The 24,682-nt window shown below is 38.5% G+C and overlaps 1 protein-coding gene across 3 annotated transcripts in view; it reads left to right on the forward strand.

Moving 5' to 3' along the window:
* The first annotated feature begins 246 nt into the window (after positions 1-246).
* The window catches only part of nfat5b (nuclear factor of activated T cells 5b), a 39,381-nt gene continuing 14,945 nt past the window's right edge, over positions 247-24,682 (forward strand). For 2 of the 3 annotated variants that reach the window (XM_073464049.1, XM_073464050.1), the window contains exons 1-3: positions 247-492; positions 20,736-20,861; positions 23,798-24,392. In XM_073464049.1, the coding sequence (XP_073320150.1) occupies positions 420-492; positions 20,736-20,861; positions 23,798-24,392 (794 nt within the window). In that variant the 5' untranslated portion in view covers positions 247-419. Of the gene's footprint in view, positions 493-20,735; positions 20,862-23,169; positions 23,236-23,797; positions 24,393-24,682 lie in introns of those variants that run through there. The other variant, XM_073464051.1, reaches the window with a different exon arrangement.

The raw sequence follows: 24,682 nt of genomic DNA on the forward strand, positions 1-24,682 counted from the left end.
CATATCATCATATGCTTGTTGCTGCATTTTGAATCCATAATATCAAAACCACATGTCATCAAAGGGGCTCTGCTGTGAGGTGACTGATCCTCTGTGGAAATATCATAATTAACCCCTACGTGGACATTTTTACGTATTGCGTCACCTGTGTGGGCGTGGCTCTCGGTGCCAGAGCAGCTCGGGCCGTTTGCTGACAACAACATGCGTCGTAGGCGGACCGAGGGGGGACACAGCAGCCGAGTGACGGCGGAGACGGTTTGCCAGCTATAAGGACAGGGTCAAGTTAACAACTACGGTTTACTCCGAAAACAACTTTTAACATTTTGTGACAGTCAAGAGAGAGAAAAGTAAAGGACGTCCACCGACGTCACGCTGTATCTGAGTGAGGGGTGTCCGGTTTCTCAGTGTGAGGGATTGCGATGCCCTCTGACTTTACCACCCTTTTCAGCGGGGACCTCGACCTGAATGCTCCCAGAGCCTTGTACTCTAAAGGTAATAAAAGCCCTCTTTTTTTTTGTTCTATATGTCGCTCATGTTTAGCTAAGTTTCTACTCTTGTTGTAGTTTGTGAATATGTGTGTTAGCTAAACTTATCCACCCACCTGTGTTTGGTCGTAATCTAACTGTTCATGTAGCTGCTGAGCCCTCCCTTCAGTGTCATTTATCTATAAACTGCCTCCTGTCCGTCACATGTCTGCTGATAAAAGCGTTGAGTTGAAGTCTTGAACCTCTCTGCTCTAACTCCTCTTTTTCTTGCTTCCTGGAGCAAGGTGAAATGCTTTTTATTTTTCAAACTGAAGCCCTGAGCAGCTGCATGCACACCGGTCAGACCAGTTTACTTTCCCCCCGCCAGCTGAAAAGCAGTGCTGTCTTATTTTCTGTGGGTTGTTTGAATAAGCCATCAGTGCCCCCCCTCCCCTCCCTCCGTACCACACATGCACTACACTGCCCCTGAGACAGAGAGAGAGGCTCTGCTGGGCCCATAAACATCAACTGTGTCATCATCAGTATGGGAGCCTCAGGCTGCCCGCAGGTAGAATAACTGTACTGAACTGAACTCATGAGAGCAGGTGTAAGTCTGAAGAAAATAAAGACTGAACTCCAGGCAGGGGATTATGTGTACTGTGGCATGCAAACTCAAGGAGAAGGTTAGCAGGGCTCCTGGCTTGCTTTCTACACTGGTTGCACTAGTGCGCCTAACTGTTTTAATTTAATTTCTTAATTCGTTATGTAGAAGAGCATTTTTCATGACAAAAAGGAGTCAATAGCCCAATTCAAAATGATCTTTTAAGGTTTGTTCAGCACAACTGACAAAATAATCCACAGAAAATATGTTTATTGGCTAATATTTGTTCAAAAGCAACTGCTTACACACTCAGTGTTTGTTAAATAGAAACATTTTTGCAGGCTTCATTTTTTGAAATTTCAGGCGTGTGACCAACGAAAATGTTTAGTCGCACTTGAAAGATTTTTGGGCACATGTGCGACCAAAACAGTCTGTCCCTGGAGCACTGGTTAATTATTATCCATTTATCCATTAAATTGTTTCCACTCACACACATGTATGGAAATATGCTCATTTGCATCATAGTTAGTACATCCGTCATGACAGTGTGAAGAGGTATAGGGGTGGGAATTAGAGAGTCACTCACAATAAGATACAACAACATTTATGATACGTTGCTCATGATAATGATAGTGTCACGATACAGCTAAATAATCTATACATTGCAAGTCAATCATCTAATGATCTGTTTAACTGAAGAATATGAAATACCCCGAAAAAGGCAAAGTGCGGGATTACAGAATCGACCTGTACTGAGATGAATCTATGTATAAAGATGTGCATAGAGTCTCAGTTTAGGGCCTCTTTATTACACACACTGACTGCAACTTGTCCATGTTCACATGTGGTATCATCCCAACGTAAAATAAACTGGGAAAAGGCTCAAGTGCCAGAAAGCAGAACAGTTCAGGAGTTAATGTTTAAAGGAACTAAACAACTCTGCCTCACTAAATTCTTTTCAGTCTGTGTAAATTAAGTTTATAGAAGTTTACACCACAAGGACTCATACAACATATTGTCCCAACCCTTCGAAGCTAGCAAATGAAGTAAAGAAGATGATATCCATATTTGAGATGAGTAAATAATCTGGCAAAGATATATATCTGCTGATATACTTGCTCTCTCTCTTAAAAACATTACAAAAACAAACATTTCAAAATACTGTTGTACATATTTTACCGTCTGCAGGATATGATACAGTCTAGAAACTGATTTAACTAATCATTCTCTCTAAAGTACTGCAAACATATCTTTAGCATTTACATACTAACATTTCTTGTTATTCATTGACTGATATACAGTAGGCTGTGTGCAGATTCTGATATATCTGCATCAGGGTAATATCTACCATACAATTAATCATTCAGGCTCCAATTTACAATGAGGTCAAGACTTCTTAGATGTTGTGTGTGCCACCCAAAAGTAGCTGTAGTACGAAAGCTAGCAGTGTTCAGAACAACACTAGCCTCACAAGACCCTTCATCCATTTTAATGTGTTAAATACTTCTAATACGTATCTGTATACTGGACAAGTATTCTTTTGAACAACTGAACTGAAGTTATTTTTAAGGGTCTGTTCACTAAAACTATGCAAAACACAACAATGAACACATTTTCTTTCTTACTTGTTGTATCTATACTACTTTGATCTGAGACAAAGAACCTTCTTTTGGGACAATTCACAGTCGAGATGCTTCAACAGCAACAGGACACTGTTCACACTGCTGCTTACTTTAAAGAGGATTGTCTATGATAAGGACAGCCCTGAATATATCATTAAGAAAACTGAAAACAGGGGAAAGACTCGAAATGAGTATAGATAAAAAACAAACACAAAATAAAGTTTTTATAGTATACTGCTCATCTGGATTTTTCCCCCTTATTTTCCTTTCAATTTTTACCCCATCATTTTAAAACATTTATTAAATGTAGTGAGCCCCACTCTGACAATAACATTTTGAGAAGCTAAGATACATTGGTAAAGTGAAATATTTTCATCCGTTTGTCAACTGATTGGAAACAAAGGAACAGATAAAGCTATTTATATTTCTATGATAAGTTTTGAGTCACTATATTATTTATTGTTTTACTTTTGACTCATCAGAAAGATGACTTTCATCATCCCTTGTGCACTATATAAATCAACTGAAATTCCAATAAGATCTAGACCAATTGTAACCTAATGTCTAGCTTGTTTGCTTACTAATCACACCATTGTGTATTTGTGTCAGCATAGGTGACTCGGCTGTGGGTCGGAGGTGAAGTTAGTTTTGCATCTTGCCGCCAAGATCAACTCTCCCCCTGTTGTCTGTTGAAAAGTCATACCACACACCTGGATAAAAATAAACAAACAGTCTGTATTATGGACATAATATAGAGTATACTATAGCAGCTTTGTTGAAGGTCATTATTTTAGCATTTTTATTGGGTTGTTTTCTTCAGTTTTTAACTTCTGTGGAAAGCTGCATTGGCCAGCTAAACCACAATGAGGAATACATATTTTTAGCGTCCGAGCAGTCCAGGGAATACCAAGGAAAAATTGCACACTGACTGTAACAATGGCTCTCAGGATAGGAATGCTAGTTAAATGACTGGGGGTTAATGGACGTCATAAAATGTCTTCCCACCAGTTTCACATCAAAGGTGAAGAACGTTATGGCTTTCCCATAAGTTCTATCAAACTGGTTAACAATTGCAAAACCACAGATCTTAACATAGTTTTGTTTTTTTCTTATTGAAACCCACCAAAGCCTGGTCAATCATTAACCCTCTGGCTTCTCTGTGTGTAAACCTGGGCTTAAATAGCACTCTATTAATATTGACTCTCCTGTGTTAAGCAAACTTAGCGGCATGCGCTTAAAAATACTTGATTGCCTTGAAAGCTTGTTGATATCTCACGATGAAAGAAAAAATACCTCAGAGGGAAAACATCTGAAAAATCAGTTCATAAATGTGTCATTTAGGTTAGTGTCTTATCAATAGGTGGCCGTTTGACATAGTTAACTCATGACCTACTAGTAGTCTAAAGTCGTAAAAATCACGAGGTAGAGATGTTTAGTGATTTGCAGTCATCCAGAACATCTATACACTCATTCACTGATTTGCCACGCGGCCTAAAACAAAGTCACAAGTGTGCAGTAAATACCAGAGGAGGTGATATTTTGACCTGGGTCTGATTAATCTTTTTACTGAGGTTTGGTTAGTGTTAATGATTAATCAAAGAGATTTAGAAGAAGGTAAAGTGAGTAATTTGCATTATTGCATTTGTTTTTGATAAGACACAATGAATCTATCAACGCTTAACCAAACAATGAAATTAGGATACATATATATTCCATATCATTATTTAGGCTTTACATTTGACTCATTAACTATGAGACTCACCGTGACTTATGTTGTCACAAGTTCATTAACAACTTAGTGCTGGATTCAACTGAGACTTGAAGCAATTAACACATGGCTCAAGTTGCTACAATACAAAAAGTTTTTAATTTACATGCCTGTATATAAGGCCACCAAAATTACACCACTTTCAGCCAGCTACAAATGTAACTATACTAAAGGAACACTGTTTCATTGCTTATGGGAATGTAATGTGGTCAAAAGCATTTGGAAGGACGTTCCAAGTAACGTTTGACATGGCTAGCCTGATAAGCAATAGCAATAGCTATAGGTTGAAAATTTTTTTATCTGAAATCTGAAATCTGAAATCGTGGCAACCCTAATCCAATAGCAAACTCGATCACTCAAAAATGTTTTAGTTTAAATACCACCCATAACTGCTTAATGTTAAAGTAAGAGAAGAAAATTCCTGGATTTGTCCCTTGTCTATTCTGGTCCGAGACCCATCCTCCTTCCAAGTTTAGTGGAAATCTGTTCAGTAGTTTTTGTGTAATCCTGTTGACAAACCAACAAACAAACAAACAAATGGACACAACCTCCTTGGTGGAGGTTATTAATTAATTTTATGTCATATATAGATCAGATCTTCAGCTTCTCATTTTTTGTTTTAGTATTTTTGCATTCAATAAATAATTTGCCCAGCACTCAAAAGAGAATTTCAGCAAACTTGGTAAATTGTCCCAAAGAATTATCATAAAATGGCAGACAAAAATGAGGTAGTTATCAGAAAAGATATCAGTAAAACTGTCCTATAAAATAGCAGTGAAATATTTCTAAAAGATCTGTTTTTTAATGGTAAAATTGCTTTCACTTGATAACCATGATTTACTTGAGTGACACTGCTATTTTAGTGACAGTACTTCATTGTGTTTCAACAGTTGTTGATGTTGTATGCCTTACCAGAAAAGACATGACATCTTTGGACCATAAAATCTGCTTATTTTTGGTTCACTTGAATAGATTTTATGATCTGCAGCGAAGTTCTCCGCATACCCATAAAATGTCTAAAATACCACAAGTATGATGCCTAGTTTTTTCCACCCTGTCAGACATGTTCTGTTTGTTAGAAGTGTTACACACTTTTGTCTCCTCAGCCTATTTTAGGTCAGCAGGTCAGTTGTGTTCATGAAATGTAAGCAGATCTTTCTTACCCTGAAGCTGCTGTTGAATTGACTTATTTTCTTTTTTTGCAATGGAGCAGAGTTTCACCAAGAAAAACTTCTTTGTTGTACAAAGTGGAACAAGATGCTACATGTCTTGAAGCAGTAATTTATGCTGTTTAGGTTTTTTTTCTATGTGTCAAGCTGGATTTCTGCTTCTTCATCAAAGTGTTTCAGTGATACATCTGCAGGCGTAAGATTTTATTTACATTCCAGCATATGATTTGATGATGTTGTATTCACAGGCCAGATTGGAGAGGATAAAGATGCATTCTCAGTTTTAGCTGATTTAGTCTTGGCACAGTGCAGGAGGCCATGATGCCTAATGCTTTTGCTTCCACTCATTTTGTGGAGGATTTCTCACACTCTTCAGTGAAAAGCCCAAAGCACCTGTGAGATCTAACATCCACCCCCTTATGTGTCTCTCCAGAGCAAGATGATTCTGAACTAAGACATTAAATATTAAGTGTGGTGAATCTTGGCTGGCAGAAGTCTTTCCATTGGCAGATGAGAAGCAGCAGTTAAGGTGTCTGGAGCTCATAACTAGGCTGTACACATGGTGTTATACGCTGCCAGGCTATTTCCTGGCTCAAACAGAGGGAAAGGTGGCATGTAAAGTGTGACCTATTGATCTGTAGAAATAGAAAAAAATGATGTGGTGTTAAAACATTTTCTGTTTACAATACAGTAAAAAAAACAAAAAACTTTTTCACAGTCCACTCTTAGCTTATTTGTACAGTATTGTGCTCTTAATAAATATCGGAGAAACCAGAACATCAGCTTTATGTAATCCAATATACCAGCCTTACAATACACCCTCCCTTTGTGAAGCTTATCATATTCAGTTTTTGTTGAGACTATGCCAGAGAGCTGTTGATTCAACTCTTTGGTCTTTTTCAAGGCTGAATATTTTGGTCGTTTATTGTTTGATTGACATAATCTAAAACCAGCTTCAAACTGAAACTGGTTGACCTTAAACACCTGTACTTTTCCTTTGCTCTTCATCCCTTTCCTTCTGTATTCTACCTACTACAAATGTACCGTGTCTTGTAATGAGAGTTATGCTGTGAAGGCCCAACGGTAACTAGCTCATGTGTCACTATCATCTTACTGTGTTGTCATTTTCAATGGTACCCTGAAGTAAATACTGATTACTGTTGCAATTACAGTTGGCAGTGAAGCATCTGATGAATAGATGAGTCAACAAAACAACAGACTTTGTCTCAGGGGACCACTGCTTCTTTCCCATTCCCAACCAACAGTTGGCTTTGTTTGTGAGACCAAGATCATTCCCTAACCATAACCATATGTTTATTGTTCTAACCATGACCACACAGGTCCCCTAACTTTAATGGAATAGTCATTTTAACCAAACAATGATCTTTTTGCAAACCTAACCAAGTGGTTTTGTGCCTACACCTAACCAAAACCTTAACCATAGCATTGTGAGATCATAAACCGATTATCTTTTCAACAGTGATTTATAATGTTTCTGAAGGTACAGTAAAATGATGTTGGTCTTCTGACATGGGATCAGAAAACAGTGTCGTTCAGACGGAACATATTTTATTGAATTTAGAGAACTTGTTGCTGATTGGGTCTAATTCTCCTCAGTTCCCTTCAAATGAAGCTTTAGGATTTGGAGGAAAGAATTCCATATATCTATTTGTCCATTTAGTCCGGTTCTGCTCCGACGTTTCTGCCTGTTAAAAGGACGTTTCTTCTTGCCACTGTCGCCAAGCGTTTGCTTAAGGGGGAAATGTTGGGTCTCTGTAAATAAATTAATCAAAGAGTATGGTCTACCCTGCTTAATTTAGGAAATTTTGGACAAGGAAAGACCTCACCCGACAAAAGGGCCTTTCACACTTCACTTAGCCCGGGACTATAAGCATTCTTAGCACCTTCTTAGTCCCAGGCTTGAGAGAGCTGTTAGCCTCAGACTAGGAAAGCATTCACACTTCCTGTCACATTCCAAAGTGGGCTAACCCAGCTTAAGCCTAGCTAAAGCCGGTCTGGCTGCTCCAGAGCAGGGTTAGCCCAGCGTTTGCAAGGTTATCAAAGTAGTCATGCGTCAGACTAATATCTAGTTGCATGTTCCAAAGGACATTTAATCCAGTGCTAGTCGAAGTGCAGTGTGAATCGTATAGCCCTGGGCTTAGGTTAACCCTAAGTCAACAATGTGTGTGTAAAAAGTACCTGAGTTATCTCAGGGTCAACTCTCAGACCAAGATTAAAGATTGTGAAAAATGATGAAATGAAAAATGCCCTAAAGTGTTGAGTGTTGTGTCTTCTACCATGGCTGGTTATAGACACCATAAAGCTGATACAGATTTAAGAACACTGTTGGTTTGGTTGGTTCCCAAAGCCCAAGATGACGTCCTTGAATGTCTTGTTTTGTCCACATCCCAAAGATATTCAGTTAAATGTCATCGAGGAGTATAGCAGAATCAAAGTTGACAGCTGATCAGTCTTTGTTGACTCTGTTCCTACCTTTTATAAAACCCGTCACATCACAAGATTGCCTCATAAAGGTTCACATAGCGAGGTATTTCATGACCTTTAGACATGCTGTCAAAGAATCCATCCTACAGCCTAACGTTCGTGGTATCTCAATATCCTGTGTTTTCATTTCTTTTTTCTGAGTCATCTGCTGCTTCCTCGGCAGACTGGCAGGCTTGGAATGAATAGAATCTCCGGACTGGCCGATTTCCCCCTGCATCCTGTCATTGTTGGTAGACCTTCTTGCTTTTTTTATTGAAGTGACAGTAAAGGGTTTGGGCACTAAGACTGATGCTTGTTAAGGCAGAGGCCTGATGAAAGATGACAGATAATTGTAGAAAAGAAATTCTCTCAGGTGAAAGCAGATGTAGAATCTACAGTACTTGCGTCTTTTCTTTGTTGACTTGTAAGGTGATAACCATTATCAAGATGCTGCTGTGTTGTTTAGAAACAGAAGCCAGTATTGAAGTGGGATCTTATCAACTGTCTCGTTTACCCACACACAGAACTATTGTCTGTACAGAAATTTAGCTTTGTAGACGTCATGTGTCAATATATCTTCTTAACATATGCAGAGCAAGTAGCATCAACATCATTTTATTTTACATCTGCTGTTCATGTTGATAAAGGGATGCACATTACAAGCAATTTCTTTAATTGATAGTAAACTGCCCTAATAATTGATTAGTTGTTAAACATTTTTCCATCAGAAAACTGTTTAACCACTGACGTGATTTATGTATGATGCAAAAATAGGAGTTAGGAGTTAAAAGAACAGATAAAGAGAACACTAAGTTACTTAAATGATAAATTAAATAAGACAAAGTAATGACTTCATTTTAATTGTGGAGTTCCCATGTGATGCTATTAAATGGCTAAAATGTAAAAATATTGGTTTGTATAGAATGTCTTTCTAATAATGTTTAATTGGTTGAATTCTGAAAGGCAATTTGTGATTAATCATTAACATCTCTAGTTGGTATGTACATTTCTGGCCCTTCTGGTCCTGGTCTACGTCTGACTCAGGATCAAGAAAGATTAACAGCTGAGAGCAACACATAGACTGCACTGATATTGACTTGGACTGTCTCATTTTTCTTCAAACCATGGCTGTCACGATGTCAAACTTTCACCACATGATTATTGTGGCCAAACAAATTCACCATAACAATTATCTCAATATCTTTGCAAATTTGAACAAGCAATCAAAACAATCTTTAACTGTATTTACTGTGTGTTCTGTCTGTTTTTTGGCTAAAAAATGCCCTCTAAATACAAGTGTAGGAAGCTGGAGAGAGAGCCTGTAACCATAACTGTACAAATAAGTGTATAAAAAGAACCATTACAATCAGCAACTTGATTAGTAGTGAAAAGGAAACCTGATGGCCTTATAAACAACCACTTACACAATATTATCATATATGTTTTATTTACACGATATCAATATTTCATTTTTTAATATCACGGTTGTGACTATTGTGTATATCCCAACATCGCAACACCCCCACTTCAAACAAAAACAAATGCCATCAGAATAATTTATTTTATTCACACTCAACCTAAAGAGTATACAGTATGTGAGGAAGACATGACTTTAGTAGTCAGCCTTTCCTCACAAGTGGCTACCTGTATGAGGACTACAGGTAGCCACTTGTGCTTTTCTTGGTAATGAGTTGAAAAGGATCATTAAACTGAAGTACATAAGTAGTGTGCACTGAAGACAGAGCAGCAGAAAATGTCTAAATTTAGACAATGAAATAAAAAAAGGAAGAAACTAATTGATCTGGGTTAGGGTTTAAAAACTGCCCACTTAGCCCAGTTCTCTTTTTATCACTTGTTGAGGGTAGTGTTTTTTTCTTCCACCTTATTAATAAACCCCCTGTTGCGCCATGTAATACACAGAGTTTTGAAACTAGATCTTAGTATGTTAGATAAACAAGAATGTTATAATAAGATTATAAGGATATAATACCTGGAAACCATTAAGAAAAACCTATGACCTATGTATATATGTTGGATGAGGATTAATTATATAAATTGATTAAAAGTTAAATTAAATTCTAGTAACATGGCTGCAATCTGCATTTTTTTTTTAATGAAACCAAGGTCTGCTAAGCTCCTGACTACATTATGGTCCTTTTAACCTTGTGTCAAGTTGCCATCTCCTAGTTTAATTTGAAAACAAAGGTCATGTTCGCTTCAAGGCCCCCACTCACAGTGGAATAACTTGCCTCAGGACAAGTTGAGGCAAGTCAAGGTGAACTCGTCTCTGATCTAGCTTTACATACAATACATTTGTGTAGATGATTGTTGTCCTATATGTCCCTTTTTCCATTTCCGTTGCCAGTATTACCTTTACTCTCTTATCCTCATTAAAGTCGGGTACTGTAACTGTTACTGCTTCAGCAAATAGTCGTTAAAGTTCTTTTTCATTGTTATTCAAATTCTCATTATTAGCGTTAATGGCAATATATTGTGTCAGTACTTTTTTTTCCTCTCTCTTCTTGTTGCCACTCCTTCTTGTATCAGACTTTGGCAAGGAGGATGTTTTTTTAATGAGTTAAAAGACGTCATCAGCAGAAATTACAATGTTCATATCTCACTGTCTCAGCAAGCCACAACCTGCTCGAATAGAAATCTCAAATCTTTTTTCTCCCCATGCTTCAGTGTGTATTCTGATATAAATCCTGTTTTAGTAGTGAGGATGCTATTGATTAAAGCATTATTTGTGTTCTGGATCAAAGGCTGCCCGCTTACAGAAAAAAAGAAAACGGCTGCTCTTTAAAAAACATTTTTTTCCAGCACTGTTGGTATTTTGAGCAATAATAGTCTCTCAACAGGAGCTGTGATATACATTTTTACTTAATTTATCAGGAATCTCAACCAAATCTACCTGCCTTAAACAACAAACAACAAAGGCAAAGGCAGCAACAAGTTTATACATTTTTATGGTAGAGGTGTTTGCTGTTTATTGACCACATTTTTCTCAGTCTGCTGTGGTTTTGCCTGACTAATCAGTAGACATTCCAAATCGTTAATTAGACTGAACACCAAATCTTCTTACGTAAGTAATATCTGAAGGTGTAGGCTCAGTTTGCCTCTGGAAGGTGGTGAGCCTGAGAGAAACATTGTCAGAAATCTAGAAAAATGAAAAATATGGTGACTGAACGATTGCAGTGTGTAAAAGGCCTCAAGGAGCAGGTTAGGGTTCGGGCAGGGCTGAGCAGGCCTGCTGCCTTTTTTGTTTAAGGCTGTGATTGTTTTGAAATGGCTTCTCAGTTTACCAAAGTGTCAGGCGTTAGGTTTCTCAGTCGTACATTCTTACGCTCTACTGTTCTATTGTGAATTGCTCAATGCCTCAAGACTCAAACAGACCTTCCCAGTGTACGCTAAATATTGACCCAATGCCAGATAGTTTATCTGTTTATTCCCACTTTTTTATCAAAGAGTCAACAGCTTCCATCAAGAATCACTTCGCAAGGTCTCCAAACATTGACCTCTGTGCCAGACTATTTTTAAATCCTGTTCACTGTGATTGTAGGAGGACTGTGCACTGTGTGTAGATGCACTGTGCAAACCAAGATTAGACTAGAGTCTTTGAACCTTTATCTCAATCATCTGTTCAAAGATTTTGATTGTATTCTGTAAGGTATTGCTTGAGGAGTCACAGAGCCATCCCAGGACACTGACCAATATATTTCATGAACCTTTTCCCCTTTCGTAATCATGAACATTTTTCATCTGGTTATATTCCGTGTGATCTGGCTGTGTTTTTAAAAGGAATAGTTTGACTTGTTGGAAAAAATATGTTCATTCACTCCTTGTCCCAGTGCAGATTAAAATTTTAAAAGTTATGCATTTAACCTTTAAGATAATGTAAGCATTGAGGGTTTGCTGAATGTGACTCACTTGGATGTCACTTGATTACCCTCCAAGCTCCCGTTAGAGAAAAATTAGGTGTATATTAATCTCAGCTCAAATTGTGTCTAACTTTAGTGGATAATAACACATTGGGTATGGAGTTAATCTGCAGACTTGTTGAGCCATGTTTTTAGTCTAGCGGATTGCCGTAAACGCCTTGACTGTGTCATAACTCATACTATAAAATGGCCAAGCCTGCCTTACATGACATTGCACTTCCTGTGATGTGACTATTGCACATGCAAACATTGCAATGTCAATGCTAAAATGATATATTTTGCTTACGAGAAGACTGATGAAAACAATTATTTTTGTACAGATTTAACAAACAAGATATAACATGAAATAAGTGCGTTTGTGTGATGGTAGATTTTATTACATTTGGTCAGAGCCTTCCAAGCTGTTTCCCGTTTTTTCCAGTCCTTGTGCTGAGCTAAACTAACTGGCTGCTGGCTGTAGCTTACTATTTACTGTAAAGACATAAAAACAAAACAGTTTTGTAATTGTTCCTTTCCAGGTTCAGCCTTAATGTGGTTAGCATGGCAGCTTAGTGATGTCACACTGTGTAGTGTTTTTGTGCGTTATTGCCAAAGGCCCTTCCTGTTGCCTCAGCACAATTTTCCTGTGAGACAGACACAGAAATGCCTGTATTGGCTCACCAAGCTGTTCTATTATACTATAGGTTGTTAATATTAATGTGTGTGTGTGTGTGTGTGTGTCTGTGTGTGTCTGTGTGTGTGTGTGTTTCTGTCACCTCTGATTCAGAAGAAAACAGGCAGTCACATTAAGACTGCTTTCATTGGAAGCGTTGTGAGGAAGTTTAGTACGTTCCAGTAAAGCGTGGCATTTTTGGGCGAGTGTGCGTCTATGTGTGAACTTGTGTGTGTGTGTGTGTGTGTGTAGTCCTCTGTAAATAGTTAGAATTCCACCGCTTTCTGAAGTCACGCTTTCATGTTAAGCTCAGTGTCTGTCTCGTCTTTTGGAGTCCATGGGTAAACACAGAGCCAAATGTAGATGTGCTGTAGAGCATGATCTGAACCAGAATTTGACTGTTTTTCCCCCCAGTTGCTTTCACTTCCAGATTATGCACACTAACACTGACTCTGTTGCAGTGCTGTGGCTGTGAGCTGGGTGGTTTGGCCCTCACAGGAGCCTCAGTGGGCTGTTTTGTAAGGTTAGGATAGTGGTGGTTGTTCATTGAAAGCAAGTCATGTACACTGATGCCTGGAGGTCATTCCTGATCACTTCAGGGATTAGCTGGACTGAAAGAGCTACATGCCACAAACTCTTAGCCCGGGGTGACACAAATGACTTAGCCTGATATAAAGACCAGCTGACCTTAACTTTCACCAACGACTGTGAGACTCAAAGATTATTGGGATGCTGGGAGTTATTGCTAAAATCAAAAATCTTTACATTTCTGACAAAAGTGAGAACAACTGCCTCTACCAGTCTTCATTATTCAGGATTGACCTAACTACAACACTTTATTTAAAATATCTATGGATCTACTAGGGTTGCACAATTAACCATAACATTATCCAAATTTGCAATATGGCCAAGTGCATGATCCAAATTGTACAAGTTACCTTTTTTTTTTTGATAAATGTGTTTTAAAAACAGACAACACATAGCGATATTTATTTTTAGGTGATTATACACTCATGAAAACCATGTATTCCTGCTGCTAAATTCCCCTAACTCCTACCCACTGCACCTTTAAGTGTTCCTACAAGATGTCACCAGCCTAAGCAGCCTTTTCTGTTGTAAACTGGTGTTCAAGTCTAGAAAAATGCTCAAGGTAGAAATGTTTGCCTATGGTCAATGCAAGCTCATTTAGGTCTGAAAATTTAATTGTTTTAGAGATGATTTCATAATATTCACTGATCATTTAATGAACGGCTAAAAATTCTCCTCAACTCCATCTTCTGACTTGTTTTCAGAGGTTGCTGTTGCTGTAAACGATCAAATGTTACGACCAATATTCATTGGTACAAGAGGATCAGACTGGCACAATGACTGATTTCACACGTCCTCTCTGCTCAAGTGTGGTAATTCTCATATGTTTCTTCATCAGACCAACATTTTATCAAATACAGCGATGTTGTCATGCTCGTTCCTGAATCCATCAACTGTTTAAATGTACTTCCAGTTACAATGGGTGTCATTGTGCAGCAGGCTGGCAGGCAACCACTGTAAGACCTTTATTTCAACATATTTGAGTCATCATGTCTGGTGTAAACATTTGGATTATCGACAGCGTCTGCAGTCAAAACGAAAGTTGTGCGACCTGTATTACAGTTGTAGCTGATACTATGTTAGGAGGCAATTCTTGTATTTGTTTATAGAGGTCAACCGATCAGTCGATTTGGCCGATTATGGAATGGAGTACGTTACCATTTTGCATGGAGGATATGCTAAGTCAGTCATCATCATTTGAAGGCCGCGTGTGTGTGATTGACTCCTGATAATATAAAGTAAACAAATTGACACATACTTTGGTGACTGCTGTACGTTAAAGTTAGATATACAGCAGCCATACATGCACGACAGACTTTAATTAATGTCATGTTTTTCAATGTAGACTAAGAGAGACTGACGTTACATCAGATATATTTTTTTCATAAAGTAATTCTCCACTCCATGAAATACCTTCCACGCATTACTCTGGAGATAAGGGTTACAAAATATGGTCTAACGTTAAATCTTTGCGGTCCAGGGGTAATGTTAAACGTTGGAACATGAAATTGCACACTTTAGGATCCTCCTTACCCCAGGAATACGCACAAACATTAATGGTTTGTAAGACTGGCAATTAACAATGTAACGGGACGCGCAACAGAAGTAATACTGGCCAGTTCAGCCACAGAACAGCGCATCATCCATTGTAAATATAACAGATTCCAACAAAGTAATCCACTAAATCACACATTTCCAGATCTTGTGTCTTGATATCAAACAGACAGCTACTGCTAGCTTTTCAACGGAGATTAAAGACTGTGTCTTGCACATCTTTAGTTACTCTATTTTACTAACATTACAAAGCCCGAGTTTTACTGTAACTTATCACCGAAAGGGTGTATCAGCTTTTTCCTTCTCCCAACTATCATTATTAAATCTGCCTTTAAAAATCCATTATCGGTCGACCTCTATTTGTTTATGCAGAGTAAAATATGTAGGTCAGACTCTGACACATACCACAAGGAGCTTTTAATTGGTTATGAAATAGTCTCAATGAATAGTCTTTAATACTGATGCCTCTGGTGACCTAAATGAGAAAACAAGACCATTAGCGAAAAGATTGGCTATTTTCTATGTAATAATTATGTTTATTCCTAATGGCCGACAATAAACAAATTGATGTCACTGGTGTTACAAGTTTTGGTTTCTCTTGCATGTGGTCTTTTTCCTATCTGCTGCCTGTCACTTAACAGATGTTTATAACAGCAGAAGTAACGCCCACTGGATGTTTTTACTTGCTCATACGCTCACCCAACCTTCATGTCATATCGTCACGCCATTTTCTAGTAAGAATGCTTCTTTGACAAGTTCCTCCAGCTTGTAAATGTGCACTCAAGTTTATTAGGTACACCTAGCTGGAGATAGTGCAGTCTTGCACAACAGTCCTGCAATGAATCCTGTAAGTTTTCAGTTACTTTTCTTTGTCATTTATGATGTAAATTAAGAGTCTTTGGGTTTTGGATAAAATAAGCAATTTGAAGACGTTACTATGAGAAAAAAAAAATGCATTTCAGAGACTAAACAATCAATAGATTAATCGTGAAAATAATAGATAAATCTATATAAGCGTTAGTTGCAGCACTTTTAAAAATGTAGTTATGATAATCAACTCAATAAGTCAGACAAGCTCAAGTTTGTGTCACTTAAAGCAGCAACAGTGAACCTTTTTTTGTTGATACTCGCAGCCCCAGTGGACAAAATAGGTATGAACACCACCACCTCCTGTCATAAAGATCTTGATATGGCTAGCCACTGCATTTGTTTTGAAAGCAAGTGAAAGAAAAGCATTTATAGTACTGTTGTTCTTTTTTAAACACATTTTTTTCTTTTTGCAAGCATGTTCTGCACCCCCAGTAAAGTGTACACGTTTGTGACAGAAATCCCAAATTGATGTTAATTAATTAATGTACAATAAAAGTGACAACTACCATGACAAGAAAATATGATGAAGCAAGACCCGCTCTTGGCTTCACCAGTACAACAGTGGGTGACAAAGAGAGACCCCAGTGTGTTGTGTGTCTCAAAATATTAGCTTCTGACAGTATGACGCCGAACAAGTTAAGACGCCACCTGGAGAATAAACTCTAAATTTCAGATTCACGATGCAGTGTCACTTTTAATGATTCCACTGTAAAGTTTTTCAGTAAGATGTCACACTAAAGTTGCAGTTTTGTATTAATTATAGACAATGTTTGAACAGTGTTGTGTCTCTTTGTGGCTATGTAAGATTAAAAACAGTAACATGACAATGGTGAAACAAAGTCAGCTTTGGTTTAGTGCTGTACATTTTCCAGAAAGTGTTTAGTAATCAATCCATTGCAGCCAGTTAAAAACTAAGTAACTTGTCAGTTACATCTAGCAGAAAAACAAAATTTGTAGCTTGATTATTTATTATTATTACCAGATTAGTGTTATACCATACACTAATTGTTGCATTCGATTCAGAAGAGTCATGCATTAGCTATGTATTAATTAAGCATGAACTGTATAAGGTGTATTATTTGGGGCAGTAGCGTTATCCTTGAAGTGTGGGTGGTGACAATTACAATAACTTGTGGTGACGCTTTACAAGGATGATTCATATTTTTCTCACAGTGATGTTTATGTAACACCCTTCAGTGTTAATGCCCAGTTCTTCATTCAAGTTTGGATAATGCTGTTTTATTTTCTAGTTTTCTCCACATTATCTCACGCGAGACGCAAAAGCTTTAAAGACTTGTCCCCTGATCTGTGTTGCTATGGAGTCTCTGGCAGCCTTCATGTAGGCTTGGCTGTAAACATTTCAGGGTTGTTGTACATGGTTTGCTGCAGGTGCCAGCGCCTTCTCCTTCTCTTTGTCCAAATGTTCTGTCAAGGTGAGCTTAATCTTATCTTCCCCATCACTTTTTGTTCAGCTGTACTTTTTCAAGTTGAGTAATATAATATCTACGTAGGTTGGATTTTTTTCAGCATAGTTAGGTTCTTCTATTGCTTAATTTCTGCTTGACAGGATTCCACATGAATATCCCACGAACCTGTTGAGCAAGTTGAAGTACAGAAAAGGGTCTGGAAGCACAGTAAACAAGACAGAGAGAGGGAGGGAGGTAGATGGAGTGGAGGAGGGGGACAGAAGGGGAGTTAAATCAGTCACTCAGCCAAAAAACCAGTGCCACGCCCCAGGTGCCAGGGCTAGTAAGAGCAAGCAGCAGGAATGTGAGGGAAATGAATGGGAGTGTAAGTCCTGCCATTCACATGGTGAGTGCTTTCTTTTTTCACCTTTAGGCTGCACGACGTACCATGTAAACATATCACAAGGTATGGTGAGGGTACAAAAGAGCAAAAATATTTGACTGTTGGCTCCAAAAATATCTAACTTTATGCAGGAAGTCTGACGTGAAACTTGGATTGCATGTGGTTTTGTCAGCTATTCTTTGTTTACATTGAACGTTAGTGCAAACTAAATATGTGAAGCAGTTAATGAGGGTAGCCACAGTGTATTAATAGTATGAGTAGACCTGATCAAAACCACATGAGCGTGACGTGAACATATTCGGTCAGGCTTTTAATCTGTTATTATGATGATCACAGACGGACAGAAAATGAAAGGTTTTCCTCAGTGGTCTGCACAACACGTCTGTGGTCTAAAGTTAAAATCAAAACATCACGTGGTGTGTGGGAGTCAGTTTATTTCCCAGCTAACGAGGCTGACCTTTTTTTAATTTTTTTGATCTTCTCCCGTGTGAAAGGAACAGTGTTTTTGTCACATGTGAATAAAGAATCGCACTCTGTCTGCTTACGAGGAAACAAATATGCGGCGAAATAAGACGTTTTTTTCAGTCTTTAAAAACGTCAAGGAAGTGTGGAAACACTTTGAACAGTCCAACCAGTGATTCGAGAGTGCCGCTCTGAGAGAAGAGTACATATTTTCTGTCTGTGCGGTTGGCAATCTGTTTACTGGAAGGGTTGCTCACTCAGAGCACATGTTGCTGCATGTGCAGTCAGCCAGCGAGCCCCAAGAAGACTGTAGAGTTAAGTGTAAATGCAGGGGCAGAGAAAGTGTTTTTGTGGAGGTGGTGGGGGGCTGTTTGTGTGCATGTGCATGCATGTGTGTCTGTGATTTTGTTTTGAGAACTTAGCAAATAACCAGTAAAACCACACTAGAATCCTGTGTGTACGTGTGGTTCAGTGCAAGTTATATGAGTTTGCTGAGTCCAGATTTAAGCTCCCTTTCTGGGAACCAGCATTCCCTGCTCCTCTACAGCGAGCTGTAAGAGACTGGAGGGCTTTGGGAATGAAGAGGCATGGGCTGGTTTCAGTATGTCCCAGGTTTGTCTATTGTACACAGTGAGTGGTAACAATGGGAGGGTTAAGTATCTGATATACACACCAAACCCTGGGACTCAGCTGCAAGTAATTAAAGCTGGCAGTTGGCAGAGAAGAGAGTCAGGCGACTGTAATGGCCGCTCTAAGTTCATACCATAATATTTGGATGATGAATCAGGCTGCTAGTAAAAGTGTTGTCATGCTGTTGACCCAAGGCTTTCTCCCCTCCCTGTGTCCTGTTGGCCCTGAGGGAGGCATAGAGAGAAGAGAAAAAAGGCTTTGTACGACCCTGCTGCCTGTTTGTAATGAGATCTAATGTTTATTTGGGATGCTGCAGCTTTTGTTTTTACTTAAGTAGTCTCATCAATTTGTTTCCCACTTTATTTGGTGTTCCTCAAGATGTATGCAAAGCCCTGTATCAACATTTTATCTGAAATGAACTTCACAATCTTGAAAGAGGGATGGCATAATCCATCAACCACTTACTTGTTTATGGAAAGTTTGCTAGGCACAAAAATGTCACAAAAAGGGCCACAACTAATCAGTATTTTTTATTATTGATTAGTCTGCTTGATTATTTAATATCAGCTTATAGTTTGGCTTTAAAAGATGAGAAAATATTGGAAAATGTTCATCACATTTTCCTTAGGTCCTAAAAGATGTTCTCAAATGTCTTGTTTGTTCTGAACAACAATCCAAACTTTAAATATACTGATTTGTAGATTTAAGAAATAAACAAAGAACAAACTTAATATTAGACAAAGAAAAAGTACAAATCTGACACAAGAGAAAAGAGAAAAAATAACTTTATCAACTAATTGTTGCTGCTCTAGACGCATTCCTTAGAGGTGAACTCAACCAATAAGAGTAAAAGAAATCCGATATCAATATATCTGCTAATAAAAATATACATACACATTTTTTGCATTGATCCCCGAATCAAACACTTGAGACAAACGATGGCAGGATATTTTTTTAAAAATGTTGGCAGACTGTTACATAAGTTGGGCTCTAGTACACAGACTTTTTTGGGAGCTGCAAGAAATCTGAATCTGAATTGCCTCAACTTATGTCACTTGAGTCTGCGTTGGTGGGTCTGAAGACTACAAGTTTGAAAGTGGAAAAAAAAAATCTAAGGTTAGAAAACTTGAACTCCAATTCTCTGCTTTAGACTACTAGCATAATACTCTCTGATTGAACTGTTGGTGGCTGAGTTGCATTGTGGGTAATGTGAGTGCTAGGGGTTGACGAGAAGGAACAGTGTGGAGAATAAAAAAGACAATATCTCTGGTCCTTCTGCATTGATTTTGGTCCTTTAACTGTCTTTTATGAGTCCTACAGTGCTAAATGAGTACAATACTAAACCAGAACAGGTGTGGCAGAAAGTTATTATTGTTTTAACAGGCAAATGTTGACATAACCTCATTAAATCGCGATGTGCGCTATGTGAACAAAGCCAACTGGATTGCTGTACTGATTGGACGAATTACTTGACATGGCTCTTCCTTTGGTGACATATTGTAAACAATTCAACCTGAGTTATAGCTGCCAACATGGTGGATGAGGAGCTTGTGCCAAAAAGAAGTGTCTTTAATGCAATATTGTGTTTTAATGATCTTGCATTTACCATCTTGGAGAGGACAGGCAACAGTGTGGCATGATTCTTGCATACATGCAGCCAGCAGCAGAGTACATAAGAGAGGTGTAAACCCATTTGTCATCTTAAGTGAGGCTGAAGTTATCATACATTGATCTCATAGGCTAAGCTCTGTACCGTGGGTATTCTCTTGTCCTTTATGAGATTGGGTATTCCCCAGTTATTTATCAGATTTGTTGCTGATCAGTTTGTGGGTATGTTCTTACAACTGTTCTAGAGTTGTGGTAGTTGTGATGTGAAATTGCTGTACAACAAGTAGCACTGGTTACAACATCAACATAGAATCAGATTAAATAGAGAATTGTTATGTATGAGGAAAGCATGACTCAAAACAACAAGAAATCATGTAAGTTTTATATTTCATGTTTAGAACAAAGTGGTCAGTCAGCTGACACGTGATTCTCATTTTACCGACAAAAGCTCTTGAGTTCCTGTTAATATGTCACCTTATCAGTTTTTTTACGTGTTCCCTCTTCCTCTCTCGACAGAATCAGCGTATGACCTTCTTCCCAGAGAGCTACAGTTCCTTTCCTCCAATCAGCACAACTCAAAAGTCATGAGTCAAAAGAGCGGTGGAGAGGCAGGGCCTCCCCCTTCAGCGGCTCTAGCCTCAGGTAGGATTCTGCTCCTCCTATCTTTATTTCTCCTCTGCGAGCTGGACTGATAATGCCCCACCTCTTAAATACAAATTTTATAACAGTCCTGTACCTGCGGGCAAACAAACACCTGTATATGGCAGGAAAGCACATCAGACAACCAGCCTGCTGCTCTGTGATCCTGACACATCAGTCCAAAAAACATTTAACTACTTAATAAAGAAGTTATGTGAGTGGAGTTTAGTACACTGAACATCTCTCTGTAACCGCTGATAGACTGTTCAGTAATTGGTCGAGGGGATTGTTGTTGATACTTGTGGTCTCCTTATGTTGAGGTCTCTTGCAGTAACAAAGTGTTGAAATGTAGGTCATGTATTTCAGGTTAAGATAGTATTTAGAGCTCTCTGCCTTTTCCAAACTTTTTGTTTTCTGCGTACAGATTATAAAATAGATTAATAGTTTAAACCGTTTACAGTACACAGTAATGATGAGAGAGCCCAACAAAGCTTATTATTTCACAGTGTTGCAAACTCAGCACAACATACTTGTTTTTTTTAACAGTTTTATTCACTGTTTTAGAGAATTAGGAAGCTTTGAGTGGCTGTAATCATCTTGTGGACCATTTTGCACTACCAATGTTGAGCTGTTGTTCACAGTGGATAAATAAGATATACAGTTAACTGCTAATTGCTGCATAATTAAAGATTTCAATAGGAAATGAATGAAACATCTTGATCGTTATACTTGCAATGTAGAAAGATGGAAAAGGATCACTCACAACTTTAAAAACACTATAGTTTGGTGCACTTTAGATGAACCACAGATGTTTTGTTGGATGTGTGACGATTACACAGTATTTCATTGAAACAGATGTTTTACTAGTCATTCGAAAAAGTTCCGCATTTCACCAGAGTGCTGCAGGGATGAGGTATTATTGTAGGCTAACCCAGAAGTTAGCATCAGCTGGTTTCCCCCAGCAACAAGGCTATGGGATTTTGAGCTGGATTTTGGATTATTGCGACATAAATGAAATCCCCAGAAGTAAAACGCGTTAAACTATTAAATGAACTACACTGCGGTTGCATGACTTCAGTGTCACCAACACTATACTATACACATTTTACTATAAATTAAACAATCTACAAGTTATAAAGTTAGGGTAAGAATAGTTTGTAACTAAAGTTGGCCTGTGAAGACGGACTAGTGAGTAGATGAGTCTCTGTGTGCGGCCTGATGACGTTTAAATTCCCCAACAACCTCTGTAGTCTCATTTAGCCTCTTTAGCAATCTCCTTTTTTGAGATATGAAAGTGCTTTATAACTCAAACATGGGGTCTCACTGGCATATTTTATGTCGTAGAGCAAAATGTGAAAATACCTTAACCTTGTGGTAACCACAGACTTTATGTCAGGCATTAAACAAAAACCCATTCAAAAAACCCTTAGATTTTGAGTTGAGGGAATGGGAAATGTGAAAATGCTCACTTTTATGGGTGCTAGGACTCTTTCCTGCAGCACTCTATTGAGCAGCTGGTTTGTCTGGCTTTATGTCAACATTGAACATTGCAAAAGCTTAAAACAAGATGATTGAAGGGTACACAGACAACAAAGGAAATATAGGTTTTGAAGCATATTTAGTTCTTAGAAATTGCAGCAAACTTTTCTGTCACATTTCTTCCCGTTTCCTTTGACCCTTTGACATTTTTATTTGACAGATACAAACCTTTCCTCTGAGAAGTGACTGCTAGCCACCCTTCCAACTGCCTAAAATGAACTATGAATTAGCAGAACTGTGTTCATAATGATTTATTTTTTATTTGCAGCAGTGTTTCTGCTGTTTCAAAATCTTTCATGGTGCACATGTAGTGAGTTATAGAGGTTAAATGTTTATAAGCCACCTCTCAACATCTTTGACTGAACTGGACATCAGACAGTATATGTTATTGTATGTTTTTGGTCTGTGATCATATGTCTTTGTGTTTTGATACTTGCTCAAAATGACATTACCTCCATACATTTTATGTGCCTTTTTTCGTTTCCGACTGTGTGTTTTGCAAACTAATGAGTCACCAAACAAATCCAGAATGTCAACAGCAGTCTAACTCCTTTTTTTTACGATCTGCAACCTAACCAGACTTTCCCCCACTCTTCATCTAGTTCATTATAACCATTTGAGTGCTTTTGAAATTACAGTGTTATTTCAGCATGCTGGAGCAACATTTTCTGCCAAAACAAAATACCCTGTGTCATAAGTATTTTTCTAAAATCTGAATACATTTTTTACTGCTCAGCTCTTATTGCTCATTCGCTGTCTCGTTTTTATATTCCAGGAAGTTCCCTCTGAAGCAGGGAGTGTCTGCATATAAAATGGTCTGCAGTTCTCTGCTTCATAGGTCAGAAGCTTGTTTATTTTGTCTTTGTGGCTACGTTCAGTCCCAACAAAATTAACTTTTGTAGCCAAAAAAAAAAATGAACGAAAATTAAAGCTCCAATAATTGGCATGCATCATATTTTACATATTTTTGGTTTGAACTTCCCTCTCCATTCCAACATTTTTGCTTTTTAGTCTGTTCAATAGAACACAACGCTAATAATATTGATAAAGTCATTCAGTTATTCGATTTAATTGCAAGCTAATTTATCCAGCACTTTTAACATTTTTTGATAAGGGGGGACTGCTCACATATCATCTCTTCTTTGGTCCTTTTCTAGTCACACCCATACTGCACTTCACATACTGTACATTTCATTGCAAATCTTCAGATATTATCAGCACCACAGACACACTCGTTAGATCCAATGAAAAGGGGGAAAATTTAATTGGTCAAAGAAAAAAAGAAACAAAAAAAAAAAAGCAAAAGAAACAATCATAAACAAATTTTGCTGCTTAAATGGGACTGCTAGCCAACACTGCTTGGGATGCCTTTATTCACTGTCTAATTATTTGCACTGTAGATGCCATGTCCTCTTCTATGACCATGGAAGGCCTCCGCAGTGCTTTTTCCACCTCTTCCAGCTCTGCCATCCATTCCAGCACTTCATCCAGTGACCAGATCCCAGTTCATAGCAGCAATGTTGACCCAGAGGACAACAAGAGTAGCAGAGCAGTACCAGAGGTTGTTGGAGCCGAAGGTGGGAATGCTAATGGCAGCAGTGGAGGAGGAAGAGGCGCAACGTCCCAGGATCCACATCACCAGATGACCCCATCGAAGCGCCGCACCGTACTGAACATCTCTCCACCTCCACAAGACCTTCTCGATGACAGCCTTATGTCCTGCCAGGATGAAACTTCCCTAGACTCAGAGCAGAGCAACAGCATCTGGATGGATGACTCGCTCTCCAACTTCAGTCTCATGAGCAGCATCTCTTACAATGACAACACAGAAGTGCCACGGAAGTCCCGCAAACGTACCCCTCGCCAGAGGCCAGGTCCCAAGTCTGTGCCTGCAGGGGAGGCCAGCATGGATGTGTTTGATGCAGACAGTGCCAAAGGTCCCCACTTTGTCCTGTCACAGTTAGGCCCGGACAGCAAAACTGGACCAAAAGGAAGGTTTGTGGAACCCTTAGATAGATTAGTAGTTTGTTGAAATACTTTAACTGAGATGAATTTGTTAGATTTCTAAAGGAGATTTCTAAAGCTTCCAGGTCAAAGTCTCTGAGGCTCTACTGGAGGGATAAACCTCATTCTTCAAATCTAATCAGCGACTGTTCTAATAATTGATTAATCCATCCAATAATCCAGTCATTTTTTAAGCAAAATTGCAAAACGTTCTCTGGTTCCGGCTTCTCACGTGAGGATTTGCAGTTTTTCGTCGTCAAATATAAAGTCAATTAAACATT

This window comes from Pagrus major, chromosome 4 (assembly GCF_040436345.1).
Source record: "Pagrus major chromosome 4, Pma_NU_1.0".
Classification (NCBI taxonomy): domain Eukaryota; kingdom Metazoa; phylum Chordata; class Actinopteri; order Spariformes; family Sparidae; genus Pagrus; species Pagrus major.